Source organism: Aquila chrysaetos, chromosome 18, assembly GCF_900496995.4.
Source record: "Aquila chrysaetos chrysaetos chromosome 18, bAquChr1.4, whole genome shotgun sequence".
Lineage (NCBI taxonomy): Eukaryota > Metazoa > Chordata > Aves > Accipitriformes > Accipitridae > Aquila > Aquila chrysaetos.
Window position 1 is genome coordinate 1,740,349 of NC_044021.1, and position 26,928 is coordinate 1,767,276.

General features: G+C 43.2%; 1 protein-coding gene and 1 long non-coding RNA gene across 9 annotated transcripts in view; one reads left to right on the forward strand and one right to left on the reverse strand.

Annotated features, from left to right (window-relative positions):
- Nucleotides 1–5,428: 5,428 nt before the first annotated feature.
- LOC121232429 lies at nucleotides 5,429–17,507 on the reverse strand. Of its 2 annotated transcripts, none has more exons than XR_005930833.1 (3): nucleotides 17,420–17,507; nucleotides 12,850–15,735; nucleotides 5,429–6,755 (listed from the first exon to the last, which is right to left on the reverse strand). It is a non-coding gene; the product is annotated as an uncharacterized LOC121232429 (long non-coding RNA). The 2 variants fall into 2 exon arrangements; XR_005930834.1 differs by lacking the exon at nucleotides 5,429–6,755 and adding an exon at nucleotides 6,762–7,386 and having other exon boundaries at nucleotides 11,479–15,735.
- The window catches only part of MARCHF6 (membrane associated ring-CH-type finger 6), a 55,221-nt gene continuing 44,837 nt past the window's right edge, over nucleotides 16,545–26,928 (forward strand). For 4 of the 7 annotated variants that reach the window (XM_030041755.2, XM_030041757.2, XM_041118344.1 and 1 more), the window contains exons 1-3: nucleotides 16,545–16,659; nucleotides 21,418–21,514; nucleotides 22,389–22,462. In XM_030041755.2, coding sequence (XP_029897615.1) covers nucleotides 16,641–16,659; nucleotides 21,418–21,514; nucleotides 22,389–22,462 — 190 coding nt within the window. In that variant the 5' untranslated portion in view covers nucleotides 16,545–16,640. Of the gene's footprint in view, nucleotides 16,660–21,414; nucleotides 21,515–22,388; nucleotides 22,463–26,928 lie in introns of all 7 variants that reach the window. The other 3 variants (XM_030041754.2, XM_030041756.2, XM_041118343.1) reach the window with 1 other exon arrangement.

Genomic DNA, 26,928 nt, shown 5'->3' on the forward strand with positions numbered 1-26,928 from the left:
CAGAGCGGCAGGGTGCAGCAGGCTCCATCCACATCAGTTGCCTCTTACTCTACCTTTTATTTATTTATTTTTTAAGGAGTTTAGAAAGCAAGATGCACACGAACACTATACTGCTCTTTTTTTTTTTTTCATCTCTCTAAATATGTGTAATTCCTAACAAAGCAGTATAGAGAAGTTGCAACAAGGCTGCTGAGTCTTATTATCAGCACACTTCAGTCTTCTGGGAAAATTTCCCTTCCAGAACGGTACACTACAAAGCAAATGATGTGTGTGATGCAGCCATTTAAGACACTGCAGAATCTTTAGACCTCAGCATTTATAGCTGAGACATTTAGCATCAGTGGTGCATTTGCTGATGCATTGTTAAATTCAGAGATGCATTTTCTTACAGTATATTCATGCACTTTTATTGTCCATCATAAATTTCTTTAATGGAATTCGTGCCGAATTAAGATGAATCTGTCCTAGCAAACTTGCAGCATAAAAATATTATGGAATTCTCCCTAGCACACAGATTAAACATATTACAGCCACACCCACAAGTATTCCCAACAAGTCCAAAAGTGTTCCAGGTTATTTTTGATTAGACTTGCTTTCAACAAGTTAGAAACATTTGAGTCTGAGCTGGCTGTTATTGATGGTAGCTCGTTGAAATTTTCCATTTCTATTTCCATAACGGCCTTGTATGCAAGGAACATTAGCTTAGCCCTCAGGCTGATGTCTACTACAGCTTTTATTTTTTCTCTGTGTGTGCACGTGGTTTGTGTGTGTGTGCATGTTGGGGGGGAGGAATGAGAGACACAAAAGTGCTCAAGGAAAATTACAATGTCATTTCAAGTCAAAGACCAATAAAGAAATTTTGATCCTAAACGTATATGACAAACAAGTGCCACAGTCACTCTGTAGATCCTCAGCAGTACTCTGTGTGGTAGTGCCCACTGTGTAAGCTGAGGACTATGTAAAACAGGTGACGGTTCGAATCAGTTCACCAAACTTCAGACATTTACAATGAGGATGTCTGCATGTCAGCAAGGTGTCTACACTCCCATAGCTGTCATCGAGATTTAGGGTATGATTCACACTTTATGGGTGTCTTCTTTAAAATGAAATGGATAGTCCCCTAGATGCCACCAACTGTGCTGATCACAGAGTTTAATGGCAGCCTACCCACCTAGTGCAGGTGTACATTGCTGTGCTGAGTGCATCATCACTCAGGCAAGGCAAGTCCCACTTCTGTGTGCTGCGGGAGCTACATGCAACTCAAAATTAAGGTTTATCATGACCAGACAGAGGGTGTTTGACCTGTCATACCTGTCAGTAGCTTTGCACAGCACAACTGTGTAAGAAACCATTAAAAAGATTGCTTGTGTTGCAAGGGAGGGAGTGGGGAGACTTGACTGAAAAGATCCGGTTTATACTTTGATATTAATGGCACCTTGCTTGAGCTTGTCTAACCCCACCTGGGTGTCCTTGCTGTACTCAGGTCCACAAGGCTGAAGTACTACTGCCCTCCTAACCCCCAGAACTTGGGTCCGGCCAAGCTGCGGTCCCCTGTGGAACAGACTGGGCCAGCAGAAGCAGACATCTGATCCCACGTGCGTCTCACGGCTGTAAATCCTGTCTTTGTGCCCAGGATCTCTAATTGAGGGTGGTTAGGGGGAAAGGAGACCAAAGGACTCGCTCTGCTGTAATGCAAGCCTTTGCCTGCACACTGTGATTACGTTTGACCTGCAAACCCTAAATCATTTAGATCTCCCATACTTGAAGAGACTGTCTCTTTCCCCATAAGATATAATCACCTCTGTAATGGGCTCAGGATTATGGAGTTCATTGCGCACATGCACTTCCTACAGTCTTAAGCAACTTATACATTTATTTTTTTAAGCCAGCTGTGAACATCTCTATTTCTAGGGTTTTCAAAAATAAAAAAAAAAAGGAAGAAGACAGACAAGGGTTGGAATGAGCACAAGAGATTCACTTGTTCAAACACACAGTGGTCAAATTTCTCCTTCGCCTGAAACACACAGCTGGTTTTTGTTTGGTTTTTTGGTTGGGTTTTTTTTCCTGAAAGGTTTGCACCAATACTCCTCCAATTGCTCCCCCTGGTTTTATAGAAATTGGCGTGGAATAAAACCCCAAAGTAAATCCTCTTGGCTGTTGGCTGCATTTCTAGTTGTATGTTAACATAAGAAACAAGATCCTAGGACATGCAAGCCTGCTGTCCCCAGGCAAAATAGAAAGGTATTCTCTCCCAGACAACTACTGATAGGTAAAAACCCAGAAAGGCAAGTACTCTGCTGGCATCTAGTGCAGAAATGAAAGAGTCCAACAGAGAGACCAATGGACAGGCTTAAACATGTCCCATTTACTGTCACCTGGTACGGTATTTGGAGTGCTGCTGGTAGCAACAGACTTGTCAGAAAGTTGACATCATTACAAATGTTATATTTATGTTGTGAAAAACCTGTTCGAAGCGCCTGTGACGAGTGATGCTCTGCTTGCAGCCTAGAAGCTGCAGACGAGGCAAGAGGGATGGCGAGGCTCCCCTCTCCTCTCGCGCGGGTCCTGCCGGCGATCGCAGCCTTGTTTCGGGGTCACCATGGCTGAGGGTACCTCGTGAGGAACCGGCGGGGAGGGTCTCAGGAAGGGTTAGCGGAGGGGCACGGTGGGACGGGGTCCGCACCGCTCAGCTCTGCGGGGCCAGCTGGAATGCCAGCGAGGGCTCTGTGCCCAGCGCCTGCCCTGAGAGCAAGAGGCATCCTTTGGGACTCTACAGGAGGGGAGCACAGCTAGTCCCTCACACACAACTTCGCTGGAAAGAGAGGGCTTAATTAGCGGGCTTGTAATTTGGAGCTGGGTTTGGGGCTTTTGTTTCTGTATGTTATTCCGGTTCCTTTCCCTTCATCCAGTAAAAAGCTGCCTACCTAAACTTATATACTGAGTCATCACCTAGGAGTGAAGAAATATAGTTTTAACAAATCTGATTTCTTTTTCCAGGTTTCTGGCTTCAGTCTCTAGTCAGTGTTTGAATAAGATCCTTGGAAATTGAGCCAGCTCTTGTTATTGCCTGTGAAGGCCCAGTGGGAGGTTTACATGTACTGATACCTTCACTGCCATCAGTGGAAAACTAGTCTCACACTTACAATTTTGTTCTCTACCATTTACCTAGCGTTCTACTCTTGAGTTTGTGGCTGCCTTTGCCTGGAGCATTAAAAGAAATCTCCAGGAATCCTCTGATTTGGTTAGCAGTGAGCCATATCCCCGCTCTTTCCCATGCTTCCACACCGTGTGTCTAAGAAGAAAGGCTCCGAAGCCTGTCCTGAGTGGGAGTGACCTTATCTGCTTCATCTGGTGCAGCGCTGGCAGGCATGGCTGTGCTCCCTGCACCGAGCAGAGCACCCGCCACTCCTCACAGGGCACCGGGACCCGGGCCAGGGTGATCGCTGCTTCTTTGCATCTCTCGACATGCTCCCACTCCCCTGTGCTTTTATTAGCTGCTAAAAAATAACAGACCGAATCTGGCATCGTCTCTCCCCTTTGGCCATCCCCCCCTTTCCTGGCTTTCCACTCCCTCTCTGCTCTCCCATCCTTCTGTCCTTTGCATTCCATCTCTGTAAGTTATTTGAAGCTGCCGCTGTCAATTGGTTTCTGGTTGTCCCTTTTAATGTCCCTCTGAGTGTCCCGTTTTTCTTTAGGGTAGGCTAGGGTCAGCTCTCAGAGCATACAGCTCCTTTTCTCCCTCAAATCAAAAGTATGGCTCTGACTGCAGGGACAGAAGGATGACCTGCAAAAACAATGTTTTCAAGACGTATGTTGCTAATTTGCTTGTTGGCATGTAGAACTGGCGGACCCAACAGCTTCTAGGTTTCTAGTTTGGATTAATTTTTACCTAAAATCAATTGTAAATGTTTAGTCTCAAATTTCCTAGTTTTTGCTGAAAGAGCATGTGGGATTTCAGAGGGTGTGTTTTGTGAACTTTATAGAAAAAGGGTGGAGTATAACTTTAATTATGCCAAAGCAATAACAGGAAAACTATATTGCGGATGACATGCAAAGAGGCGTATTAAAATTACCTAACACTCTCCAGGTGTTTCTAGGTTATTCAGTAGCTCGTCACTGTATTGAAAAACACTTCTATTGGAATTTCAGTACAAGGCACATGATTCCAAATTTTACAAATAATAATGAATATTAATAGCAAGATATAGGGAAAATAATAATTTTGGAGCAATGTCTCAAAAACAGGTACCCAAGATCAGAGGCAGCATCATTGTTGCACTGCACTCTATAAATAGATACATGAGCAAGACAACAGAATTAAGATTACATGGATAATTGCATGGATTAAGGGCTTATTTCCTTATCTAAAAACTTGAACATCTATTTTTCACATGACTTAAGAACATGTCTAATTTTTTTTCTTGCCAGATATTTTGTCTTCTTCTCTAAAACTACAAAGATTTGGAATCCAGAAATGACTAAAAAGTATTTTCCTTTCAGTTATCCACCCTTCAGACTATTACCTTTAAGGATGAATTCATTCCACATATTTAGTCATTGAAAGCTGAATTTTGTATGCAGAATTTTCCCCATGAAGTATTGATTTAAAAATACATATATTTGGTCTGTTTTGTGCCAGGGCACAAGTCCTTTTTTCTTTTTCTTTTTCTTTTTTCCCCTTTTCTTGGTACGAGTTGTCTCCTTAAACAAAACTCATCTAATGCTCATTTTTTATTTCAGGAACTTTCTGGGATTAATCAGCTGGAAGGGGGTCATTTTGTTTGCTTGGAATTGAGGCTGTGTTTGTACTAAGATATAAACACAATTTTGTTCTTCAGCACAAGTAAGTTGCCTTGGACAAAAAGGTGCACGTTGTGCCAGTAGAATTTACCCCGCTTTTCAGAAGAGGCAACTTTCATGAGTAGAAATCTGGCTGCTCCTCTGTAAACTCCCAGTGTGCACTTGAACAGTTTGATCTGGCTGAGATTTTCCAAGAGATCCTTTTTAAAGCCAAAAGGACCCCCAAATTTCCTCTTACATATGATCCCACATAAGCTATACATCTTCTAGACGAACATGTAAGGGTTTTTTCCTAACTGGAAGAAGGGAAAATGCTTGTTTGCTACTGTCACTGATCAATCAACAATTCTGGCAAAAATTACTATACTAAATCAGTGTTTTAAACTCCAAAATTTTAAACAGAGTGCCAGGAAAAAAAACCCTTCTTCCCATGTTTGCTCGACTTTAAAAGTCCTGTTTTGGAAACGTGTCTATGCATTGCTAATCTTGGACTGGATCCAGGCAGCTTTGGACTGTATCCCACAAAGCAATACAGACACCCAAGTGCAACATCAAAGCAGCAAGTTTAAGGGAAGTAAATATAAGAGGTCCTAATTACATTACAAAGTAATTACCACACATAAATCAGTTCAGAGCAATCAAGGTACTTTATTGAATACATTTGCAGAGAGCACCTGTTCTTACCCTTTTTTCTGAAGCGAAATAATGAACTTTGGCCTAGCAGAAAGAAATTACATTTCAGTGTAATCCTGCAAATTGTCGAGTCTGTGCTGGCGGTAAGCATACCTACCCTACAGTCCGCGCCAGTTTCACAAAATCAGTTTCTACGAGTCCCTGGGCACACGCTGGAGCAAACACGTAATGGAGGCTCTGGAGAGAAAGGGTCCGGGCAGGGAAGACCCCAGCCCACCCTGTGTGTTTCCTGCCCGGGGCAGGCACGGGCAGACACACGGACAACGTCGTGCGTTCCATGTGGAAGGGAACGCTTGGACCGGGGAGCCCAAGGAGACCGCAGCCCCTGCCCACCCTGCCTGGTTCGGAGGGGACGTCTGCTGCTCGAGCCGTCAGGCGTCGCGGTGTGGAAGGGGTCGCCTGCCCCTGCCCACCCGGACAATTAATGCTTTTGCGAGGGCTATTTGTGCCGAAGCAGCTGTGCCGACAAAGAGCGAACTCCCAAGCTCGCTCTTCCACGTGTGGTTTGTGAACTAGCACATTTCAAATGGGAGGTTTTGGCAAGGAGAAAGCATGAGCTTAAGCAGGACGCTTCAGGGCGTTATCGGATTTGTTCTTCAGGGCTGACGGGAGCACCTCCAGTCCTGACAATTTCCAGCGTCCTGCCTCCTCCTGGTCTGAGACAAATGGACCTCAGCTGCCTGACAGACCCACAGCAAGATCTCAGAGAGCTGACAAGCTATGGACTGTGAGGCAAAAAGCTTACGGCCACCTTATTCAGTCCTTCACGAGGTTCCTCTCTAAGGCACTTTGATTTTTCCTTTTTTTTTCCCCAGGAAGCTGCAGAGATGATGGCCTGTCCGTACTGGTCCCAGCAGCTGCCGTAAGGCAGGCCCCTTCCAGAGCCCTGTCTTGAGCTGCAGCTCAGACCTCGGGCCAAGTTCACCTCTTCATTACAGCCTGTTCTCCTGGTTCAGGAGGAAAAAACAACCCAAACCTGAAACCCTTCCCCAGCAAGCTGGAACCAAATCCCCAGTCACCCGCCTCTCTTCAAAGAGACCAGCAGTCTGCACCACAACATATTAGCTTCTCCGGATCCGCTGGCTTGCTTGTAGGTTTGCTTGGGGAGCCGAGATCCATTTTTTTGGAGTGAAATCACTACTTGCTTCTACCAAGCCAGGCCCCAGTGGGTTTCCTTTCCTCCTTGTGCAAACCTTCTTGTAAGCCCAGATACAAGCAACGAACAAGTTCTCCAGGGTGTGGGTGACCTTCTGGCTTGTTATCTGGATAAAGAGGGAGAGGGGAAGAAGGGAAATTAGCCATCTTCTCCGCAGAAGGAATTCATAGTGTGTGTCATCTCTACCATCAGATACTCTTTCTCATGAGAGAGTGATAGATTGACATTAATGGGATAGCATTTGTCTGAATGTCCATACAAAAAATAAAACTTGGATATAAAGGAGATGATAGGAATAACGCTGTGGGAGGAAGTCTTGGATAGGCTGATCCTGAAAGAAGGGCCCAGGATTTACTATTCAAGACATATGCCCTCAGTGTGGCCTCGAAGATTTAACATAAATATGCGAGGTCAGAGATCCATGTTCAAGCTACTGCTCCACCATGCTCATTGGCGCGGAGACTGCCGTACCCACACGGCTACTTCTTACCCTCTGTCTTCTCTGGGAGATCCTGCCTTTGTACAGCCACCCGTGTTTTCGTGTGAGCAGGCACCAGAAGCCTGATTCCTCTCGTTCCAGTCAGATACCAGTATACTATTAGCTATTCCAACACCCCCTCTCCAGTTTTAAGCAGAAATCAGTGCCTGCTGCTCATCTCTTCCCCTGCAATTTCTTCAAAAGTGGCACCAAAACTGAATTTTGATCACATGGATTTTTCTGATGATATGTTTTTATTCTAAAAAAAATCACAGCCAGCTCATTTCAGTTCCTCAGAGTTAAAATCCATGGTTTAGCCGAGCACAACCGTTTCTGTACATTATGCAACTATCGTGATAAGTTCTTTCCTGTGAGAAAAGACATAAATGCCAGTATTTTCAAACTTAAAGCTCTGAGAGTTAAATGAATTCCCAGGGACAACTACATATTATGTGAGTTGAGAGCAAAGAGTGAGCATGGCATGACTCAGAACAACAGCAATGAAACTGCACATTCCTCAGTGAACTTGTAAATTATGCAAATAGAAAGTCAGAAATTAAACAACAGACTCCTGCCTTGGCATTTGTAATTAAGGCTCTTCATTACCACACAAGATGCTTTTATTATATAGGTTTGTTAAAAGGCCTGCTTTATGTTTTCTGCTTTGATGGGATAAAAAGCTTTTGCAGAGTTTGGGAAACAACTGGTTTCCCTAAATGCAAACTAGATTCTGCATGTTTCACCTGGGTACAGTTCAGAGTAATTTTTGATGTGTTTATGTTCATCTTTCAGGCAGCTGAACTACTGACAGTCATGTTACTCACTCCTGGAAACCTCCCAGAGAATCTGCAGACTTCAAAGGCATTCAAAGGAATTCTTCATATTCTTTAGATATGGTATCTTTTTGAGGAACTCTTCTTTCTGTGATCTCCCAACAGCAGCTGAAAGCCAACAATTATAACCTCCTTGTCACACTTGTAGCCTTCTTGTCTCTTGTACTAAATGGCTCTCCATTTATCTTAAATACAAATTTTACAAAGAGGAAAATTTTTTTTCTGGATTTGTTTTTTCTGAAAACAGGAAATATATGGGGTTTTCCAGCTTGTTGTCTTCTGATTTAAGAAAAAAAAATTAACATGACTGAGATGCTGAAGAAGCAGCCAAGCTCAAGCCAAGCTCAGAAGAGCCAAGCCAGTACAGGTCCCAATTCTACAACACACACCACTTTCCCAAGGCCCCACTCACTTTATTCCCTGGGCTCCAGGAGGGACTTTGATTTGTCCGTGGAGCACAACACTAAATACATATGGTAATTGTGTAAGTACAATGCATTTAGGATGGACATCCAGGCAAGTGAAAAATGTGCATCTTTCAGCTTCCAACTTTCCTTAAAATATGGTCTTATTAAATAACTGAAAATGAGTAGGCAAAGAATCTTATTGAGTGTCTGTGATTATATGTGATACTAAAGTGCAGGACACTAGTAAATCCCTTTGAGAAATTAACAGAAATTAATATAGTAATGGGAATATAGCAGGTAGGGAAAGTGTGATGGAAAAATAGATGGAAAAGTCACTGAACTGTAATTACATATTAGTATATGGTTTGTTGCTCTGCATATTATAAATATGGGTTTTCAAAACCAGAAAGGGGTCTTTAATATCTTTCTTCTCATGTGTCTTTTGGTGACAATCTAAATTCAACCCTTTTTTGGTGACGCTAGCTGATCTGTAATTGATCTGACATCCAAAATCTACAAGCCGATCCAAAGTATACTGCAGGTCCAAGAACATTTCAGGTATAATCATGAAAGACATAGTAATATAAATACATGGACATATTTGACATAAGCATACATTTTCAAAACCCCATTTTGGACTGCAGTGGGAAAATCTAAAGCAGAAAACCAAGCGCAAGCTCTCTTTGCTGTACAGATTTCCAGTTCATCCGCCTTCGCAGATCCCCGTTGCTCAGACGAACCAGAGCGCCCTGGGTCCCCTCTCTCTTGACCTGCTTGGATCTTCCTCCTGCCACCGCCAGATAAAGGCTGCTGGTGAGAGCCCCTCCACTCACACGGGCGTGCTGCTCAGTCGGACTGTGCTGTCACGCTGCCAGGCTAGATCCAATCCTTTACGGACACGCTCACACAACAGCCTCCTCGCGTGAGACCATTCCGTGTGTCCGGGCTGGCGCGCTCCCGCACCCCGTCCCTGCCTCCTTCCTGGCGGGGACCTGAAGCCTCTCTCTTTTCTCTTGACTTTGGACCGCTTGGTACTGCCAACAGGACATTTTGGCAGGTAGCGGTTTAGACAGAATTTCCTAGAGATGAACCAAAAATTCAGTGAATGCCTTTGGGGTGACAGTGACCCCTCATCAATAAGGCAAGGTTGGAAACTCCCGGCACGTTCTTCCCACATCACCCTGAAGAGAGGGACGAGGGCCAGTCCCTGGGGCAGGAGCAGGGACTGCTCCCCGCGGGGGCTCGAGGAGGGGACCGCTCTCTGCAGCTGACTGGAGTCAGAGACCCTCCGCCGCTGGCACATCGGCCAGGCGCTCCTGGGGGAAACGCTAAGACCCCAGATCTTTCTCCCCGACCACCTCCAGCCCCAGCTGAGCCCAGGCAACGGCTGACCCAGCTCAAGGGGTTCTGGCAGTCGTGGGGTGTCATCTGGGGGTTATTCAGGTGAAGATACAGCAAGATACGGCAGCCTGAGGCGGGACAGGAGATCGGCAGCCCCTGGCGATGTTCAGCTGCCACCGGTGCTGGCAAGGCGCGGGGCAGCTGTGCAGGGTGCTGCTTCAGATGTTGAAGGCTTCAGACACCCAGAAATGCCCTGGGGCCCCTCAGGTAATAGGCTTAATCACGGGGCAGCATTCGAGGCAAAAGGTTTCCCAATGTCGGCAGCTGCTCATTTCGCGGCCCATCAAATTGCCAGGTAGCCCCAGCCGGGTGCATACCACCATGGTCCCTGCCTGGCTGGCCCACTGCAGACCCCAGAGATGCTCCGTCTCCTCTGGCACCCTCTTCTCAAAGTCTCTAAACCACCTCCTGGGGCTGGAGCAGAGGAACCCTCTTGTGGCACCCATATGGAGCTCTGTCACCTTTCTGGATCTGCCCCTGCTCCTGCTCCTGGTCTCCAGGTCTCTGTTGCCGTGAGGGTCTTTCACTGCACGTTCCATAATCTTCCTGGGGACTGAGATCAGGCCGACCGACCTGTAGTTCCCTGGATTCTCCTTCTTCGCCTTGAAGATGGCTGTGACGCTTGCCTTCTTCCCTTTTTCAAGGACCTCCCCCTATCACCCGTTCTTGACTCCCACTGTCTCCTAGCCCCTCTCCAGCCCCTTGCACGCACACCCCTCCTGGCTCGCCACACTCATCTTGGCCGTGCTATTCACCACAATCCTTTCCACCGTGCTTTGCAGCTGTACAGCTCCTGGCTGTTCTCCCCGCACCCCTGCACGGTAGGACCCCGCTACAGAGGAGAAACTCGATTTTCCCAGCTTCAGCTTACGCCCATCGGGAGTGAGATTGAGGGAGGAAAAGAGAGTTGTCCATGAGCCTTTGCTTTCCTTGAAGCTACTGTGAGGTTCAGGCCTCCAGGAGAACTCCCTGACCTTTGCTGCATAGAATTCTCCCCTGCCCTTCCATAGATGCAGGATCAGGAGGAACCGGCTCAGGGGAACAAGGAGATAATGCATCCCCTCAAAAGGCTATAAATAATTTGAAGACCCCTGCTTTCCTTCCTGCTAGAAGATTAGTGAGAGAAGAGGAAAAAGGAGGAAGGGAACCAAACCTGAAGGTCTGGGGAAAAATGAAAGAGAAGGAGAACCCCATTTGCCACCCTGAATATAAAAGTCCTGACTGGAAAATTTTGTACAGGTTTCTGACAGCCGTTTGTGTTCTCAGGGCTCAGCTGATAATGAATCGGAAAATACAGGCTCTCGGAAGACTCTTCCTTCTGAAGTGGGGGTAAACTAGACGCTCACTTCTAAAGCAGGGACTTTCCCAGATGTTCTCATTTGAAAAGGACAGATTCCAAACAGGCTTGTTCTCAGGAGCTGAATGGGGACGCTGAGCTGAACTGCTCAGATACTCTTCAGACCCTCTGAGGACAAGGCCGTGAGAAAGAAACACCACACAATGCCGTTTCTGTGTGTGTCATCATCCTTCTGAGATGACTCTTTATTTAGAACCTTTAACCAGGCTGAGGCCTGGGCAGAGGCCCATCTGGCATCATGACTGCATTAAAAAATGAGTATAACAAAATGTTTAATTGAACCATAAAGAAGAGTCAAGAAAATGTCAATTTTGAGTACTAAATGTGTTTGATTTTCCATGTCAGTCACCCACCTGAAAATCTACGTCACTGAGCCAAGCATTTTTCTCTCCTCTTTAGACATCAAAAGCATTAAGTGGTTTCTTCACTGTATTTGCTGACCCTATGCTGAAGGCAGGACACACAGCAAATACGTTATTGCCATAGGGAAACATGCAAAAGCTGGCTTTCATGCCCAAATTCGCAGTGCGCAAGCTACAGTGAAGTGAATGTTAACTGCAGAAATCAGACAACCTCACAAAACAGAGGTCATCGACTCTGATCAACCTGTAATAACTCTGACCTTTAGACCATAGCTCACTTTTCTCTGGCCATCCTTTTTCCTGTTGCTGCAAATGTTTGAGAAAAAGTAATGTCTAGTCATTAGAAATGTAAGTTCTTCTGTATTTCCCTCTAGTCAGTGCAGGAGAAGCGGGGCAGTTACACAGGTGTCATTACAGAAAGTATTTGTAGTGACTATGTGGGTCATTCTCCACAACAGACACATTCTCTCTTTGGCAGTGCTCACCATTTTAAATGAAGTAGAACTGAACCCTGTCCTGAGGAGTTCAATTTAATTTGGTTGGCAGTCCTAACCTCCAATAACATCTGGAAGGTCCAGAAGAAGGTTTCTGGGAAAATAAGATTGCTCCTGCTGAATACTGAGGATAATCCCTAACTGCTGTCATCTGTAAGGATATTTTCACAGATTTTTAAAGACATGAGAACCAACATGTCCTTAGCAGTCACTTGACAATGGTAACGTGTTTCACACCACACCCTCTATTACCAAGGAGAACAAGGAGGAGTATGAAAAAAAAAAAATCATTCTAATCTAGTGACACAAATATCGAACTATCTAAAAGGTTCACTTGAAGTTGATGGAAGCATTTTAGGTAAAGGTCCGTATGCCTCCAATGGTACTACAGTTATTAGGAATGGGATATTCCCGAAGATGAATACAGCCCTTTTTTTTCTTGTTTTGAACCCAGGAGTCCTTCACCGAGCAACAGCAGCCACAGAGCTCTGAATGCCAAGTAGACTAATAACAGCCATCGGCTCCACTCTCAGCATGACAGCGGGATCCCAAACAAGTTGATAGGGCTTATGTTTTAAACAGAAAATCCACTGTAACCAATACATGTGGGAAGATCCCTGCTGCATTTAAGCAATGTAGTTTGGTGATGCGCATTCTGCAGACATTGAGAAGAGTCGTGAAGTTCCGCAAATACTTTTTTTAATGTGTGGAAACAGGTATGTGTCAATCATCCAAGTATTACCTAGCTTCCTGAAATCTAGACATATAGAAACAGCCTTGATTTTGTTCTCAGTCAAACCTGTTAAACATTGATTTCTCCTGTAATATCATTTCAGACTAGGTTTCTTATACTGTAGCAAAACCTCACCTCTCACTGAAAATGCTAGGGGTCATAGTTTCTTTCTTAGGTGAAATGTTAATAATCCATAGAACAAACCCCAGTGCATAGCCAAGCATCTCCTCAGAAATATTTTCTAAAATAAGCAGATCCGGAGCCTACGTCGTGGCTGTGTCTGATGGTGCTGAGCTATTATGTCCATCCCTAAATTTCCGTTTGGTGCAGTACTGCTACGCATTTTATAGCACAGAGCAGGTGCGCAAAACTTGTCACAAGTCACATTTTCGTTCAGGAAGCTTGATTCCTCAGGTAGCGACTACTGAAAGGAAACACAGCGGTCCAGACTGAGGCTTCAGAGCCAGGATTTAGCACCAGTGCACCAGCCCGGGCCACCGTCCCGGTGCAGGAGCAGCCACCGTTGCATGGGCAGCACGTCTGAGGCGGCTTCTGTCCGTCTCCGTGCCAGGAATCCGCTGGCACAGCAGCTCCCCGCGGGGTAGGGGCAGCTTTAGGAGATGCCGTGGCAAAACGGCCAGTCACCAGAAAACACGTCCGCCTGAGGTCCTGCAGCGGACGGCCAAGATCCCGGGCGGCAGTGGCTTTCACCCTGTGGTTTTGCAGCCCGCAGACCTTTCTGCTTTCCGATTGCGCCAGGGTAATTTTTTGCAGACCATCCTTCGCGCCACATACCGGAGTGCCTGCTCTAACGGCTTCTCTCCTGCCGTGGAAGCTCTAGACCTCCCTAGCAGCGGTGCGTCGGTTGTTTAGGAACCAGATACATGCTCACCCCCAATACTGCCTGATTTTTTAAGATAAACTGGCGTCCATTTGGTTTTCCTTAAGATAATCCATTACGTTTTCCACATTTCTGTAACTTGCTGTTCATAACCAGCTGAACCATTTTTGCAGTGAGAGTCAGGCGGACAGCTGAGGAAAAGAACTAGGGCAGCACTGAAAACACCGAACAACTGGTTAAGAAAATAAATGCGTTTTGAAATGTTCAGCTAAAGAAAGACTGAAAAGCACTAGCTTTTGCTGTTTGGCTTTTTCAATGCTCCAAACTTTAAAAATAATGCTAAAAACATAAGGGAATCATTTTTATGAAGTCATTTTAAAATGAGAGAAAAGATGGAAATGCCATAGTACAAATGCTGGATAGTTTCGATTTTGCAATATTTATTTTGTATTCTTTTAAGAGAGCTTTTGAAAAAAAAAAGACAATAGATTTTCTAAGCAGTTAAATGTTACAAAACCAAAATGTTTTACTGAAATAAAACCATGCGCAAAAGAATCTTGTCCTTTTTCTGCTCCTCCCACCCACTATAAATATGCCCTTCCTTTTGCCATAACCTTCGATGACTTGGGGTCACATCTATGACTGTCTTTGGTTTTCACCTGTAAAATTTCCATATTTCCCCTGCTATCTGGATAATAACTCATCCGGAGCAGATTTTTTTTTTTTTTTTCCCCAGTATGTTTGTTCAGTGCCTGTTGGCACTAATTCTTGACCTTGATGACAATCAGAAGCTAATAACAATCTCCCTGTACCAATAACAACCTCCACTGTACCAAAAATGAAAAACTACTTAAGCCGTGGGTATTTCTCAGGCGAAGAACACCTAACATATTACCAAATAGACAAGGATTAATAACATGTTCACCAAAACCACCAAGAAGGCTGAAGGAGAGAGATTTAATTTAATTTAACTTACAATAAAATATTCAATTTTTTTCTTTTCTGTTTAAATTATAATGGCCTGCCTTCAACTCATGTTTACCGGTAAGCTGTTGCGTAGCCCATACTGCAACAACGAGTAAGAACAAAATTTTGGGATTAATTTTCTCTAAATGCTGATAAGATGGTATACATATAATGTTTGTTAGGTAATTTAAATGGCTGAATAGATAGGTACAGGCAGGAATGAAATTATTTGCTGGCAACGTATAGCGACTCACTTCAAAAGCTTTCATCTAATTTAAAAAAGCCTACCATGAAAGACCAAAATTGGAGAATTATATGCATTAATCTTGCCATGGCCTTTTGAATGTGAATGGTAATTTAGAGACTTTTATATGACATCTAATTTATATTTATCACAGTAGAGTAACAACAATGGTTACACGTTTGGGAAATAAAGAGTGGGAATTACGAATGCACCTGGAAATTGAGGTGCCCCATTTCTTGTTTTTTTCATCTGTTTTTTTCATCTATTTTTCCTTGTTCAGACAAATTGAATATACTGGCATTTCTCATATCCTCAGTACTATGCTGGCACTTTTTTAATATCCCAAGATAATTTGTCAAGATGAAAATGATAAACTGATTTTTTTTTTTTTTAAGTGGGAGTTTTTTCACCTTGCCTTTCTGAGAGGGAAGACACAAAAGAGCTGAATATGATAGCCTAGCCCACACAGGTTTTATTGCAGAACTTTGCTGTAATTATACAGCTACTGGAGAGCCACACTAAGCCACCACATTTTCCTGAATTTTTTTTGCTTACACAGGCCAGTATCATATATCCCACCAGCTTGAAGGTGGTAGTCCTGAAGGTACTACCGTGCTTAAAGTTGAGGGAAAAAAGAGTTATAAAATTGTAATTTGGGCACGTGCCACCTCTGCGCTGTAAGTCCAGACTTGAACTACCATCCACCCCAGTGCTGACGTGATGGCCGAAGGCTTCGACTCGCTCATCAACCAGAGGGGTTAAAACAGCTGCCACGATGGAAAACTAAAATAATACACACAGGTATTTCATCAGTGTAGAATTTCTCTTTACCCTTAATAAAATGGACTTCTGTTTTCTTCCTTAATAAGATTCTCGCCATCTCACCAGAGCCCATCTGGTGACTTTCAGCGCAGCCGGCAGAGTACAAGGCTTTAACGTACGCCGCCGCAGCGACTTAGGGCAGCAAGACCTGAAAACATCAGTGATTAAGCTAAAAAGAGGTTTCTGTGTTTTACTGAAGAGTTTATTAGTTCTGTTGGAAGTTTTGGGCTTGGGAAGGAGAGATGGGATTTGAAGAAGACCACAGGTAACAACATCCCACTGAGGAGGAAGAGGAGGAGGAGGAGGAGGAGAAGGAGGAGGAGAAGGAGGAGGAGGAGGAAAAGGAGGAGAAAAAAGAGGAGGGGAAAAGAGGAGGGGGAAAGAGGAGGGAAAAAGAGGGAAAAAGAGGAGGGAAAAAGGAGGAGGAAAGGGAGGAGGAAAAAAGGAGGAGGAAAGGGAGGAGGAAAGGGAGGAGGAGGAAAAAAGGAGGAGGAAAGGGAGGACGAGGAGAGGGAGGAGGAGGAGAAGGAGGAGGAAAAGGAGGAAAAAAGGAGGAGGAGGAGGAAAAGGAGGAGGAAAAGAAAGACGAAGAGGAAGAGGAAGAGGAAAAGGAGGAGGACGTCTCTTTCCAGGGCCAGGAGGAAACACACCCGCGGCCTGCGGGTTTTGGTGTGGGGCAGAATTCAGAGCCGGTTTTGGCTGTACCCCGTCTGCCCCCCGTCCTCCCCCCGGTACAGCCGCTGCCCCCACCACGGACCCCTCCGTGCCCCCCCCCGCCGTGGCCACCAGCCCCCCCGTCCCGCTCGCCCGACCCCGCCCCGACCCCGCCCCGACCCCGCCCCCACTCCCTCGTCCCCGCCCTCAGAGGCGTGGCCAGGCGGCAGCCGCCCCGCCCCCTCCGCGGTCCTCCCGTCCCCGCCACTCCCCGCCAGGCGGCGCCCGCGACCGGCGCGGCGCTCTAGCCCTCACGCCCGCTCTTGGTACGCTGTCCACGGGCGCCCGCCCCGCGCGGTCACACCACTCGCTCTCCCGGCGCTGCGTCAGGCAGACAAGATGGAGACCGCCGAGGAAGGTACGGCCGTCCCTCGGCGCCCGCCGCTAAACCTTCCCCGATCCCCCCTCCCTCCCTCCGGCCCCGAGCGGGGGCTCTGCCCCTGCCGCCCCTCAGGCCGGGGGCGGGCCGCCCTGGGCCCGCTGGGCGGGCCGGGGGCTCTTGACGCCCGGAGGGGGCTTCGCGTACCGGGGCTGCAGGTGCCCGGGCCTCCGCGCCGTCCCCGTGTCCCCCCCCCGCTCCCTCCACCGGGGCTGGTGCGCGGGCGGGGGCCCCTTATGTAACGGCGGGGGCCGGGCCCTGCTGAGGGGAGGGGGGGGGGCTGTCGGTTACCGGTCACCGGTGGTGGCCCGGGCGGCGGGGACCCGCCGGCGGCTTCTTCCACCGGCTGGGGCTTCGCTGGAGGGGGGTGGTTCGGGGGCGAGACGGAGGTTTTGTGAAAGGAAATGCCGGCGCTGGAAGGTAGAAGGCGGGGGGTGCTGTGTGGGGGCGGCGAGGGAGGCTGGGAGGGGGCTGACCCCCCCCCAAATCCCTCAAACAACCCACCACCCCCCCCCGACCCCGGGTCCGGCAGACTCTGTCGTACCCGGCCCCGTAACTCGGTCGGGTCTAAATTTCCACTCTACCGGCCGAAGGGTGATGGCAGCTGCTGCACCTTTGTCAAGGTTAACTTTGTTACCTGTGCTGGAAAACCGCCCTGCAAAAGTGAAGTAGGAAAGCGATGCAGGAGGTAACGCGTTTCTCTGTGTCTTCTGCGAGAGACTAGTACATCGTAACTTACCTCGCCTTGAAAAAGGAAGTTGTCGGAGGGATCGCGGTCATGTTTTTTTAACGTGTAGTTTCCATCTTGAAGGGTATTGCTTTGCTTGAGATCGAATGTGGTTATGTTTCGTCAGCACTTTTGCTCTGCTCAGATAATGTTGAGGAACTACGTAGTTCAAGCTGATAAGGCAGACCTTTCATAAACCAGGACTTCATATTGTAGCGTAAACCAAAATAAATAAAGGATGTGCCTTGTGCTGTGTTTCTGGCAGTGTTTGAGCTTTGTTTGTGGTCTTAAGCGATAAGTACAAATATATATTGCGGTAGCAAGACAGTTCCAAGGAAAGTCTTTTGTGTCTTGGCTTTCGTTACTTTGGCATCGTTTTGAATGTAGCTTTTTATCTAGTGGTGCTTGATTTTCCAGCTTGAGAGGATTAAAAAGGAAAAAAAAGCTGGAAAAACGTGAAACACCAGGTGAAATAAGACAGCACCTTTGTAGAAATGTCCCGTGGGCTGTGCTGTAGACATCTTTAGTACCTATGAAAACAGATGGTGTATCAAAATACTAGCGTTTTTAAAATCTAACAACTTTTAAAATCACTTGCTGCAACTCTGTCGGGCCTGTGCAGACCAACAGTTACTTACACTGATGAAATCAGCACAGTGAAACTTGGATTGCTTGGCCTCTGGTTGACCAGAAAACCTGGATTATTGCACACTGTGAAGTGGATACTCAGAAATGACCTGCTGTTGAGTTCCCACCACTCCTTTAGTTGGTAAATCCATCTCGGTGGATTTAATTCGAACAGCCTGGTTGATAATTTGTTACAGGCCGTTAACAGTGGTGGTCTTTGGTCATACCTGCTTTTACAGGACTTAAGTAGGTGAACAGAGAGACCAGGAAGAGAAAGAAGAGGGGGCTGTTAGTTACATCCTAAGGCATCGTCTCCTTTAGCTAAACCTTTGCGTTAAACTCTACGCTTGGAATTTGGACTTTCCTGGTTTTATATATATATACACACACACACAAGCACATATACATGTAGCCTTAGATACTATATTCTAGTCTTATCAATGTTACCGTCAAAAGCTCCCAGTAGTAGGATGAAAGTAACTAATCTATATACTCACCTTCCATAAATACCACTAGAATGTTACAACTTCATCTACAGTTTCAAACTTCAGTTCCCACTATTAGAATTTCAGGACACTTGCCAGCACGCTGAAGAGGCTTCCCAAGGTTAGAAAGCTTTACGGACGAGTAGCAGAAAAGACAGCGTTAGCGCCTTAAGGAAGCGGAAATCCGTGCTTTAATCTTATCGTGCGCCTGAACTTCTGCTGCAAAGCATCAAATGGGCTTTCCTAACTATTGATAACCCATTGACGATATTGTGGCCATAGTGTTTCTGAGGGGTTTCGTGCTTGACTGAGTTGTGTTGTGGAGCTAGGAAGCTCAACTGGATGGTGAGAGCTCAGATAAGAGAGGCAGTTAAGGGTAATAACGGTCAGACCTAAGTGGCAGCATCTTCGCCTTGGAATGAATGTAAGAGTTGCTTCTCCGTAGCACCTGAAAGCACCAGGTACCAGGTTTTGGTGATGAGAGGTACTTCTGTTTCTTTCTAGTTAAATCAGTTTGTTGCTAAATAACATAATCGTCACTTTTCGATATTACAGTGGTGAACATTCAGTCAAGAGAGGTGATAGGCAGAGAATCATTCTCTGGGGGAACAAAAAAGGGCTTTATTACCCGAGGTCATTCTTTCCAAAACACATGCATATGAAGAACGAGATGCAGTGTGTGTGCAAGTAGACAAATAGCATCTATTGCACAGTGGAATTCCCTCTGAACATGACAGTAGGTCATAAGGTGCATAGCTTTACATGTTGACCCTCAGCAGGGTTTATTGTTTTGAAGCTATTGGCTGCTTAACAATCCAGATTGTTACGCTTGTAATATGTTTATTTGGATTTACAAAACAAGTGGGAATATCTAGAAATTCTCATAGCTCTTGAAAAAATAAAATTTAAGTTTAACTTATTTTAGTAAGCTAACAGAGGAAATCCTTTTCCAAATAAAGAATTAATTTGCTTTCAGTAAAGCAAATTATATTTTTTCCCAACAGTCTTGAGAGTAAGCGTCTTAAGAATAAGTCTGTGGTGAAAGCCAACGGACCATTAACAAGTGGGTTCAGAGAGCTACGGGAGTCTTTCAGAGAACAGTGTGCTTTTAACTTGCTTTCTTTGGTGCCAGAGAATATTCTTAAAGCAGCGGTTTCACATTCCATCTCTTGTGCTGGCTCTAGTGCTTGTCTGACCCTCAGTGAGGCTGATCCTGCGTACAAAGTTGTTAACTTACTGCAGCAAAATAGCTCTGTTTGAAAGAATGCTGGAGAGAGGTGGGCATGCCACAGCTAGGTGGTAGGTCCTGCCTGTCAGGTGAAGAGACCGGTCCAGTGCAGCCGTCCGGAAATACTCTTTGTGATAAAAGAACCATTTGTTAGATGATACAGCGGTTCTGGTCGTTCTTGTCGGCAGACAAACCAGGGGCTCCTGATGTTTGCAACGGTACATAGTTGCTCGATCTGGCTGTGGCAGAAGTAGTCTTTATGTCTCTTTGTAGCATCATTGATGTGGTGTTGAATGCATGTTTCTGTTAATTCTAGGTTTTCAGCCTGCGTGGATGAATTCAAATATCTCTATAGATAGAAAATTTTTTTTTTCTTTGGAATCACTTGCATTCTTATGCTCTATGTGTAGAAACTGTTCTAATACTGTGTAAACTATGGGTATGGTCATATTGTGACATCTTTGTAGAAAAACATTCATATTTTAATGTTTGATACCTTTTGGAACTTTTTGTAGGAAAACCTTAGCTTTCAGAGATTTCAACCCAGAACAAAGATAGGTGATTCAGACTTGAAATTGCATATTTTCAGTATTCTTACATCAGCACTTTAAGTCGGTATTTTTCTAACAAAGATCTCTGATGTGTATCTGTTACACTCTTGCAGGTTTGCTGAATGGTGGTTGATAGAGAAATAATTAACAAAAGAGAAAATTCTAAACTTAAATCTTTTATTTTTTCTGTGACATTTTATGTTCATTTCCTTAATAGAAGCAAAAGGAGGAGTAAAGGGAAGATACCATGCATTTGTCAATAAGTAAATAAAATACTTGATTTTTATTTATATTTAGTTGTGTGTTTAAAAGCTCTGGATAACCGAATGGTGTTAAAATAAATATCTCATCTTTAGAGGGAGAGGTTTACACTCGCTTCTTTGTCCACAAAGCATCTTGCAATCTTTAGTTGTAAGAAAATGTTCCCATACCTTCTTTCTTCACTATTTTTGACTATTGAAATATTATTGAAATTGAAATAAGAAATAGAAAATGTCTTTCCTCTTGTGATTGGACTGTAGACTGCTAGATGGATGGCCTTATTCAACTTGGGTAGCAAACTCACAAAATACCTATTTCTGTTTATTATGGTGGGTTTTTTTCCCTTTCATCAAGAGCACTAAGGAACATCCGTGTTAGGTTCAAGAGTAGCAAATGGCGTGTTTAAGTCATTGTTAGACATTAGTAAATCTCCTCTGCTCAGCCTCCCTTTAACTTGTTCAAAACTCAGATGGAATTTTCCCATTTCAAAGTCTCCACTTTCAGGAAGATTATCCTTAACAATCTATGTGTTGGTTTAGTGATAACTTTTTTAGGCAAAGAGCACCTCTGCATGTAGTTTTACTGTGTCTATTTCCTGGAAGTCTTAGAAATATAAGACGACATGTTTGGGGTTTTTTTATAACATGATCAGGCAGATAACATTCTTGTTGCTTTTTCAGGAGATCTCCCAGTCTTCATATCTTGCATCAGATGAAATCTGTCTTTTCATTCTCTTCCAATTTATTCTGGCTTCATTTTGCTACATGGCAAAGTTTCTAGAATATAATTGTGTAATTTGTCTTGTAAATTTGAGTTCTTTAAGCAGTAGTGTAATAAGCTTAATGTCCTTGTCAGCAGATATATGCAGAGTCTGTCGGTCTGAAGGAACGCCTGAGAAACCCCTCTATCATCCGTGTGTGTGTACTGGCAGTATTAAATTTATTCATCAGGAATGGTGAGTTCTGTGTTTGCAGAGGTTTTATTAATGTGTTTTATTAAAAAAAAAATTATTATGTTTCTAAAAACAATACTTCCTAAGTCTTCAGGTTAACTAGTAACAAAATCCAATTTTCAGCAGAAATAGGTTAGGGGGTTTTATGTTTTTCCGTGATGGTTCATTACAGTTCACAAAGAATTTAGTAATTATATATGAAAAGAAAGTACTGATAATTGTTTGTGTTTAGGACTACAGTTCTGCTCGTATGTCAGCTTTATGAAAACGAAGCAGAAAAATCAGTATGTTGGGGCTTTTTCTGCCCACTTATAGTTGTGAATAAAAAGAACATCGAACCTCATAGTAAGAAAAAAAAATACCTTAGTACTTTTTGGTCATTTTGTGGTGTATGTTGGATCAGGGAAATGCTAAAGTGAAAACTGTATTTCTGGTCTATAGCACACATTCCTTTTGATGGTATTTTAATAGCCATTCTTTCACAAATGCAACAGTTCTAAATCTTAGCTGTGTGCGTATATGTGTCATATCTTGAAATATTTATAAGGATTTGTGTCACTAGTGGGTGTCCATGTCAGGATATATGCTTTGAGTTATTAGCCTTTTTAATAACATACTGAAAGAATGTACTTTATCAGTAATGTAAGTGATGTAATTGAAGAGTTACTGTTACTTGTAGTCAGCTTACCCTTTTTACTTTTTCAAACTTACTTGATGGCCTAAATGGACTTAATAAACATGCTAATTTAAGTCCTGATTGCTAGTACCAGTATCCTGATTTATGTTTGGAAACAGAGAATCGGTGTGTTTTCCTTAATGGAGGGATAAGGTGGGGAGGTGTAATAGCACGTATTAATACAATAACTTTTTATTGCAGCTTAGTTCAGTGGCTTAAACACAGCAGAAAAGAATACTGTGAATTATGTAAGCACAGATTTGCTTTCACACCAAGTAAGTATGTTTTACTGCTATTTTTTCAGAATTTCTTTTTTTCTCTTGGTACAGATGAAGTGATTACTTTTTCATTCAGCGTGATAGATCCAAACTTGTGTTTTAACTTCTATATTCTTGTTTCAATTGCTGTTCTTATGCATATTATTGCAGACTGTGTGAATTGTTTAAGTAATGGATAACCTGGTTCTTTCATAATCTTAGGTGAGCCTTAAAAGAAGTATTATTCTGTACGTTTTCTGACTGCCTCAGTTCCATTCTTTTGTTGCTAACATTACAGCGTATGCCATGTTTTCAGCTTCATTGATAAATTTGAGTGTTTGGAAGTCTGAATGTTAAGGTGAAACCACAGCAAAATTTGAATTTGAAAACCAGTGTTCAGTTACCTTTGAACTATCCACCTGCAACACTACCACCTGACTTTTGTCAGTTTCAGTTCAAATGATCTTGACAGATAATGCAAATGATAATTATTCCACTTGCGTTTCAGTCAAGATGCAATAACTACCCAGCACTACATCACCATTTATGTTAGATTCAACTAGATAAGTTAGGCAACTTACGATGAAGAATGGCTGTATCTTTGTATAGTTCCCAGAGGATTCTTAATTCCATTTTAACCACTAGTAGCAGAAATAAGTGAGGTCCTTTGGCTTGGTGGCGGACTAGGCTCATTATTTAGTATTGCCAACTTATTGCCTGTTGAACAGGTAAAGTGGTTCTTTTGCTACATAATTTTTGCGTTGTTTATTTGTGCTGATTTATTCTTTACAGCTGCTGAGCTCAGTTCTTCATGGTGCAGATACATAATTTTTTTTTTTTTTTTAACCTGATGAGTATCTGCACTGTAGAAGCTGTCTTGAGTTGGGAAAGATGATGAGGTTTGACTCTTTTAGGTGTGTGGTACAATAAAAATCAAAGGTCCTTTTCAGGGTAGCTGGTCCCAGTTAGAAGGATGGAGGGCTCATCCCATCTGTGCTCCCCTCTCACCTTTTTTGTTGTTTGTTTGGTTTTTTTACTAGTTTTGTACATTGGTAGAGAAAACTGAGGCTAAAGAGCCAGATGGTTTAGTTTTTATATATCTTCTGTTCCAAAAATCCCGTAATCTACCTTCTTTCTGTATATTGAACCTCAGACTTTTCCATTTCTGCCAACAATTAATTAAACACATTAGACCATTTTTTAAATGATCAGCAGTGGAATGTACAATATTAACTCTGTCTTACCCCTGTGAGGGGAACAGCATATTTTATGTTGATCACAGCAATGCTTTCAGGTGATTCTTTTTAAATACAGAGACCTGCATAAGAAATGTAACATGTCATCTGCTTGCAGGTTTTATTTGTTAAACATTTTTATAAAGGCATTATATTGCTTCTTTTTGGAAGCTTTGCAAATTAAGAGTGATCCCCCGTTCTGGAGCTCCCTGCAAGCTAATTAATCACTTTCAAAATTGATTTCTGATACTAGGTCCTCTACAGAATTTAGTGCGCAAGACCAGAAAACTGCATTTCAGTGATTTACTAGTTGTTAAGAAGAAAGAAGACTTTCTAGTTTTATATGAAAAAAAAGACAAAAGTGTAAAGTGTTTTCCCTAGAATATAGAGAAAAGAGGATGAGAAGATCTAAATGAAATGCACTTTATATGTGTGTTACTATTGATACTAGAAAGCTTATTCATTGCCCTTATCAACAGAGGTATTCCTGCAGTTTAATCCTTGACTGACATAGCTGTTACCAGCATAGCTTGTAATGTAGTTGCAGATTACAGACACATAAGAAAACATAATTGAATTACTGTGGCTTAACAAGTTACCATTTGTCACAGGAGCCTTGAAATTGGTACTAAGTGAACCTCTTTCTTCCCCATGTAATAGAGTACTTTCTCCACATTCAGCTGCTAGCAAAGGTCTACTTATCTTCCTGTCACACACTGGCCACTCCCCAGACTGAGCACCCTCTGCTGATAATGTTTTCTTCTTGGCTTTCCACTTCGTACAGCATGCTTTTTTTTTTTTTACCAGGCTGCACACAGTGGTAGTGTGGGTCATGTACCTAGCACAGGTTCCTCTGGCCCTCTCTACCCAGTGTGTCCTGTTCCATTGTTTCCCTCACACCCAACACTCATGCAGTTATGGTTGCCTTGGTTTCTCTTATCCCCCTTTATTTGGAAGATAACGTGGATGTCCAGTCTGGAAGCTGGATCTGCTTTTGGGAGCTGAGAGAGTGAGTCACAGGTGCAGGAGAGAGAATGATAAGGCAGAGGTGGGATTAATGTATATGCCAGTCATCCAGAACAAAGCTGGACCTGGGCTATAACCATGCCAGGTTTAAAACACTTTCAGATAAGTTAATTCACCATGGGATGTGGTCAAATAAATGCATGTACATAATTGGTATCTGTGCTTCAAAGGACAGGCACTAAGTTGAGAATAATGGTGCAGTAATGCCAGCAACTCCGCTTTTAGTTTAGCTTGGCTGGTTTGTTAAGGCCGTTGCTGTCATTCTGTCAAAAATGCTCCTTTGCTAGTATAACTTTTTGCATATGGAGCATTCATAAAATATTCCTAGAGCATATATTCTTTAAGTTCTGTAACATCTTGTGATTTCTTTAGCACCTGAACTACTAGGTTAGGTCCTATTTGGAAGGAAGGAAGGAAAGAGTAGAAGGTTCAACTTGCATCTTGGCAGGAGTACAAAGGAACTGATTTTTCTTTTGAATAATAGCATCATTCTCTAAAAATGTTTGGTCATGTAGGCAAATGACTCAATTTTCAAATGCACACTCTGAAGCTAAATTTTATGTGTTTTAAAATTCATTCCTTTTCTGCATTTCTTCAAGTTATGGATTAATACAACTATTAAAAAAAAAAGTAGCTTTGGACTATTTTTAAGTCAAGGGGCTTGTTCATTTTTAACTCATATGTTTTCTTTCTGAGTTTTTAAAGAGCAACTACTCTATATTCTTCTTCTCCCCACACATGCACTTTTCTTGATGTTACACTAAACATTCATAAGCACTGACCCGTGAAAGAAGGTGAAGCTGTATTTCCCATGAGAAGATAGTTTTCGAAACTTCTCTTTTCTGTAGAAGGTAAAGTTAACATAAATATTTTCAAAAATACAAACATGGAAGTAGACTAGCCTGATCTTTGGCTGGAGATTGGGATGGGTTCATTCTTCTGCTTCCTAAGCAGCTGCATTGCTGATAAGTGGTCGATACGATGTCACAAGCTTAGTTAACACAAAGATTATAAAATGGAAGGAAGCCACATGGGTAGGATGTTCTTGAGTTTATAAATTATTATAATCTGATAAAAACTTTTGATTTATGCATGCAAAGATACTAATTCAAGGCTTGCATGCACTTGGACCTTGCTGTTTGTATTGTTGTAATCCTGGTTTGTTATTGTTCTTTCTTGTTGTTTGCCATCTTTGTTCATGCGTAACAGTTAATATGAAAGTTTGTTGGATCAGGAACTATTTGTTCCTGTGAATCATTTGGACTGATTGAGCTCCTAAGCTATCCTATAGCACACTGAGATTCTCCATGTTAAATACTTATGGTTGTTGGTTTGTGGGGGGTTTTTTTAAATTAATCCATAAGCCTGGATACTTTTTTGATCATCTTAAAACCTTCTGGATGTGTCTAGCATATCTAGCTTAATGTGAAAGAGTTCATGGTTCATGGATTTTAAGGCAAAGAAAAATGAGTATTACTCTGACATAATTGTGAAATACTAAATTATATATTTTTAAGTATATATACTTGTGCAAAAACCATCACTTAGTAATTGCATGTTGTTTGTAGTAACACTTAGTAAATTAAGTTCCAAACTTTTGGAGCTTTAATTTTGTACAAAATTATCTGTAAGAAGCTATGTAATTATACTAAAATGAGTGACCCATTTTGTTGGGCTCATCATTAAAGTACTTAAGATTTTATTGAAAAATATAATGGGCTAATTTTTTTACCTCTTCATTTTGACAGTCTTTAATACAGTAGTTCATAGCTTCAGCATTTCTAGAAAGTCTAGTTTGGAAAAACGTAAACTTCTGAAACAAAATACTACATGCTGGCACAGAATTTGACATGTCTGCTGCCAGCTCCAGAGTGCAGAGTAAACATGCAGTTGAGTTACATGCGAGTGTCATTTTGTATGTTTTGTTAGACCCATGGCTTGCATGAGATGGGGTGACGTTTTTCTCCTTTTACCTTAGCAGTCTGGAGCAAAGTCTGTATATGTCTCAAGAGTGTAAAACATAGAAACATAAAATGGTTTGGGTTGGAAGGGTCTTTTGAAGATCATCTAGCCCAACCTAAAGAATAACTCACAACCACTGTTTTACCAAACCAGTGCTTTAACCCATGAGCTATAAAACACATGGTTTTTACTTATGAGTTATATAGTCTTATTTCATTATCAGTGCACAAGGATGGTTGAGGTAGCATATAAATGGCTTGC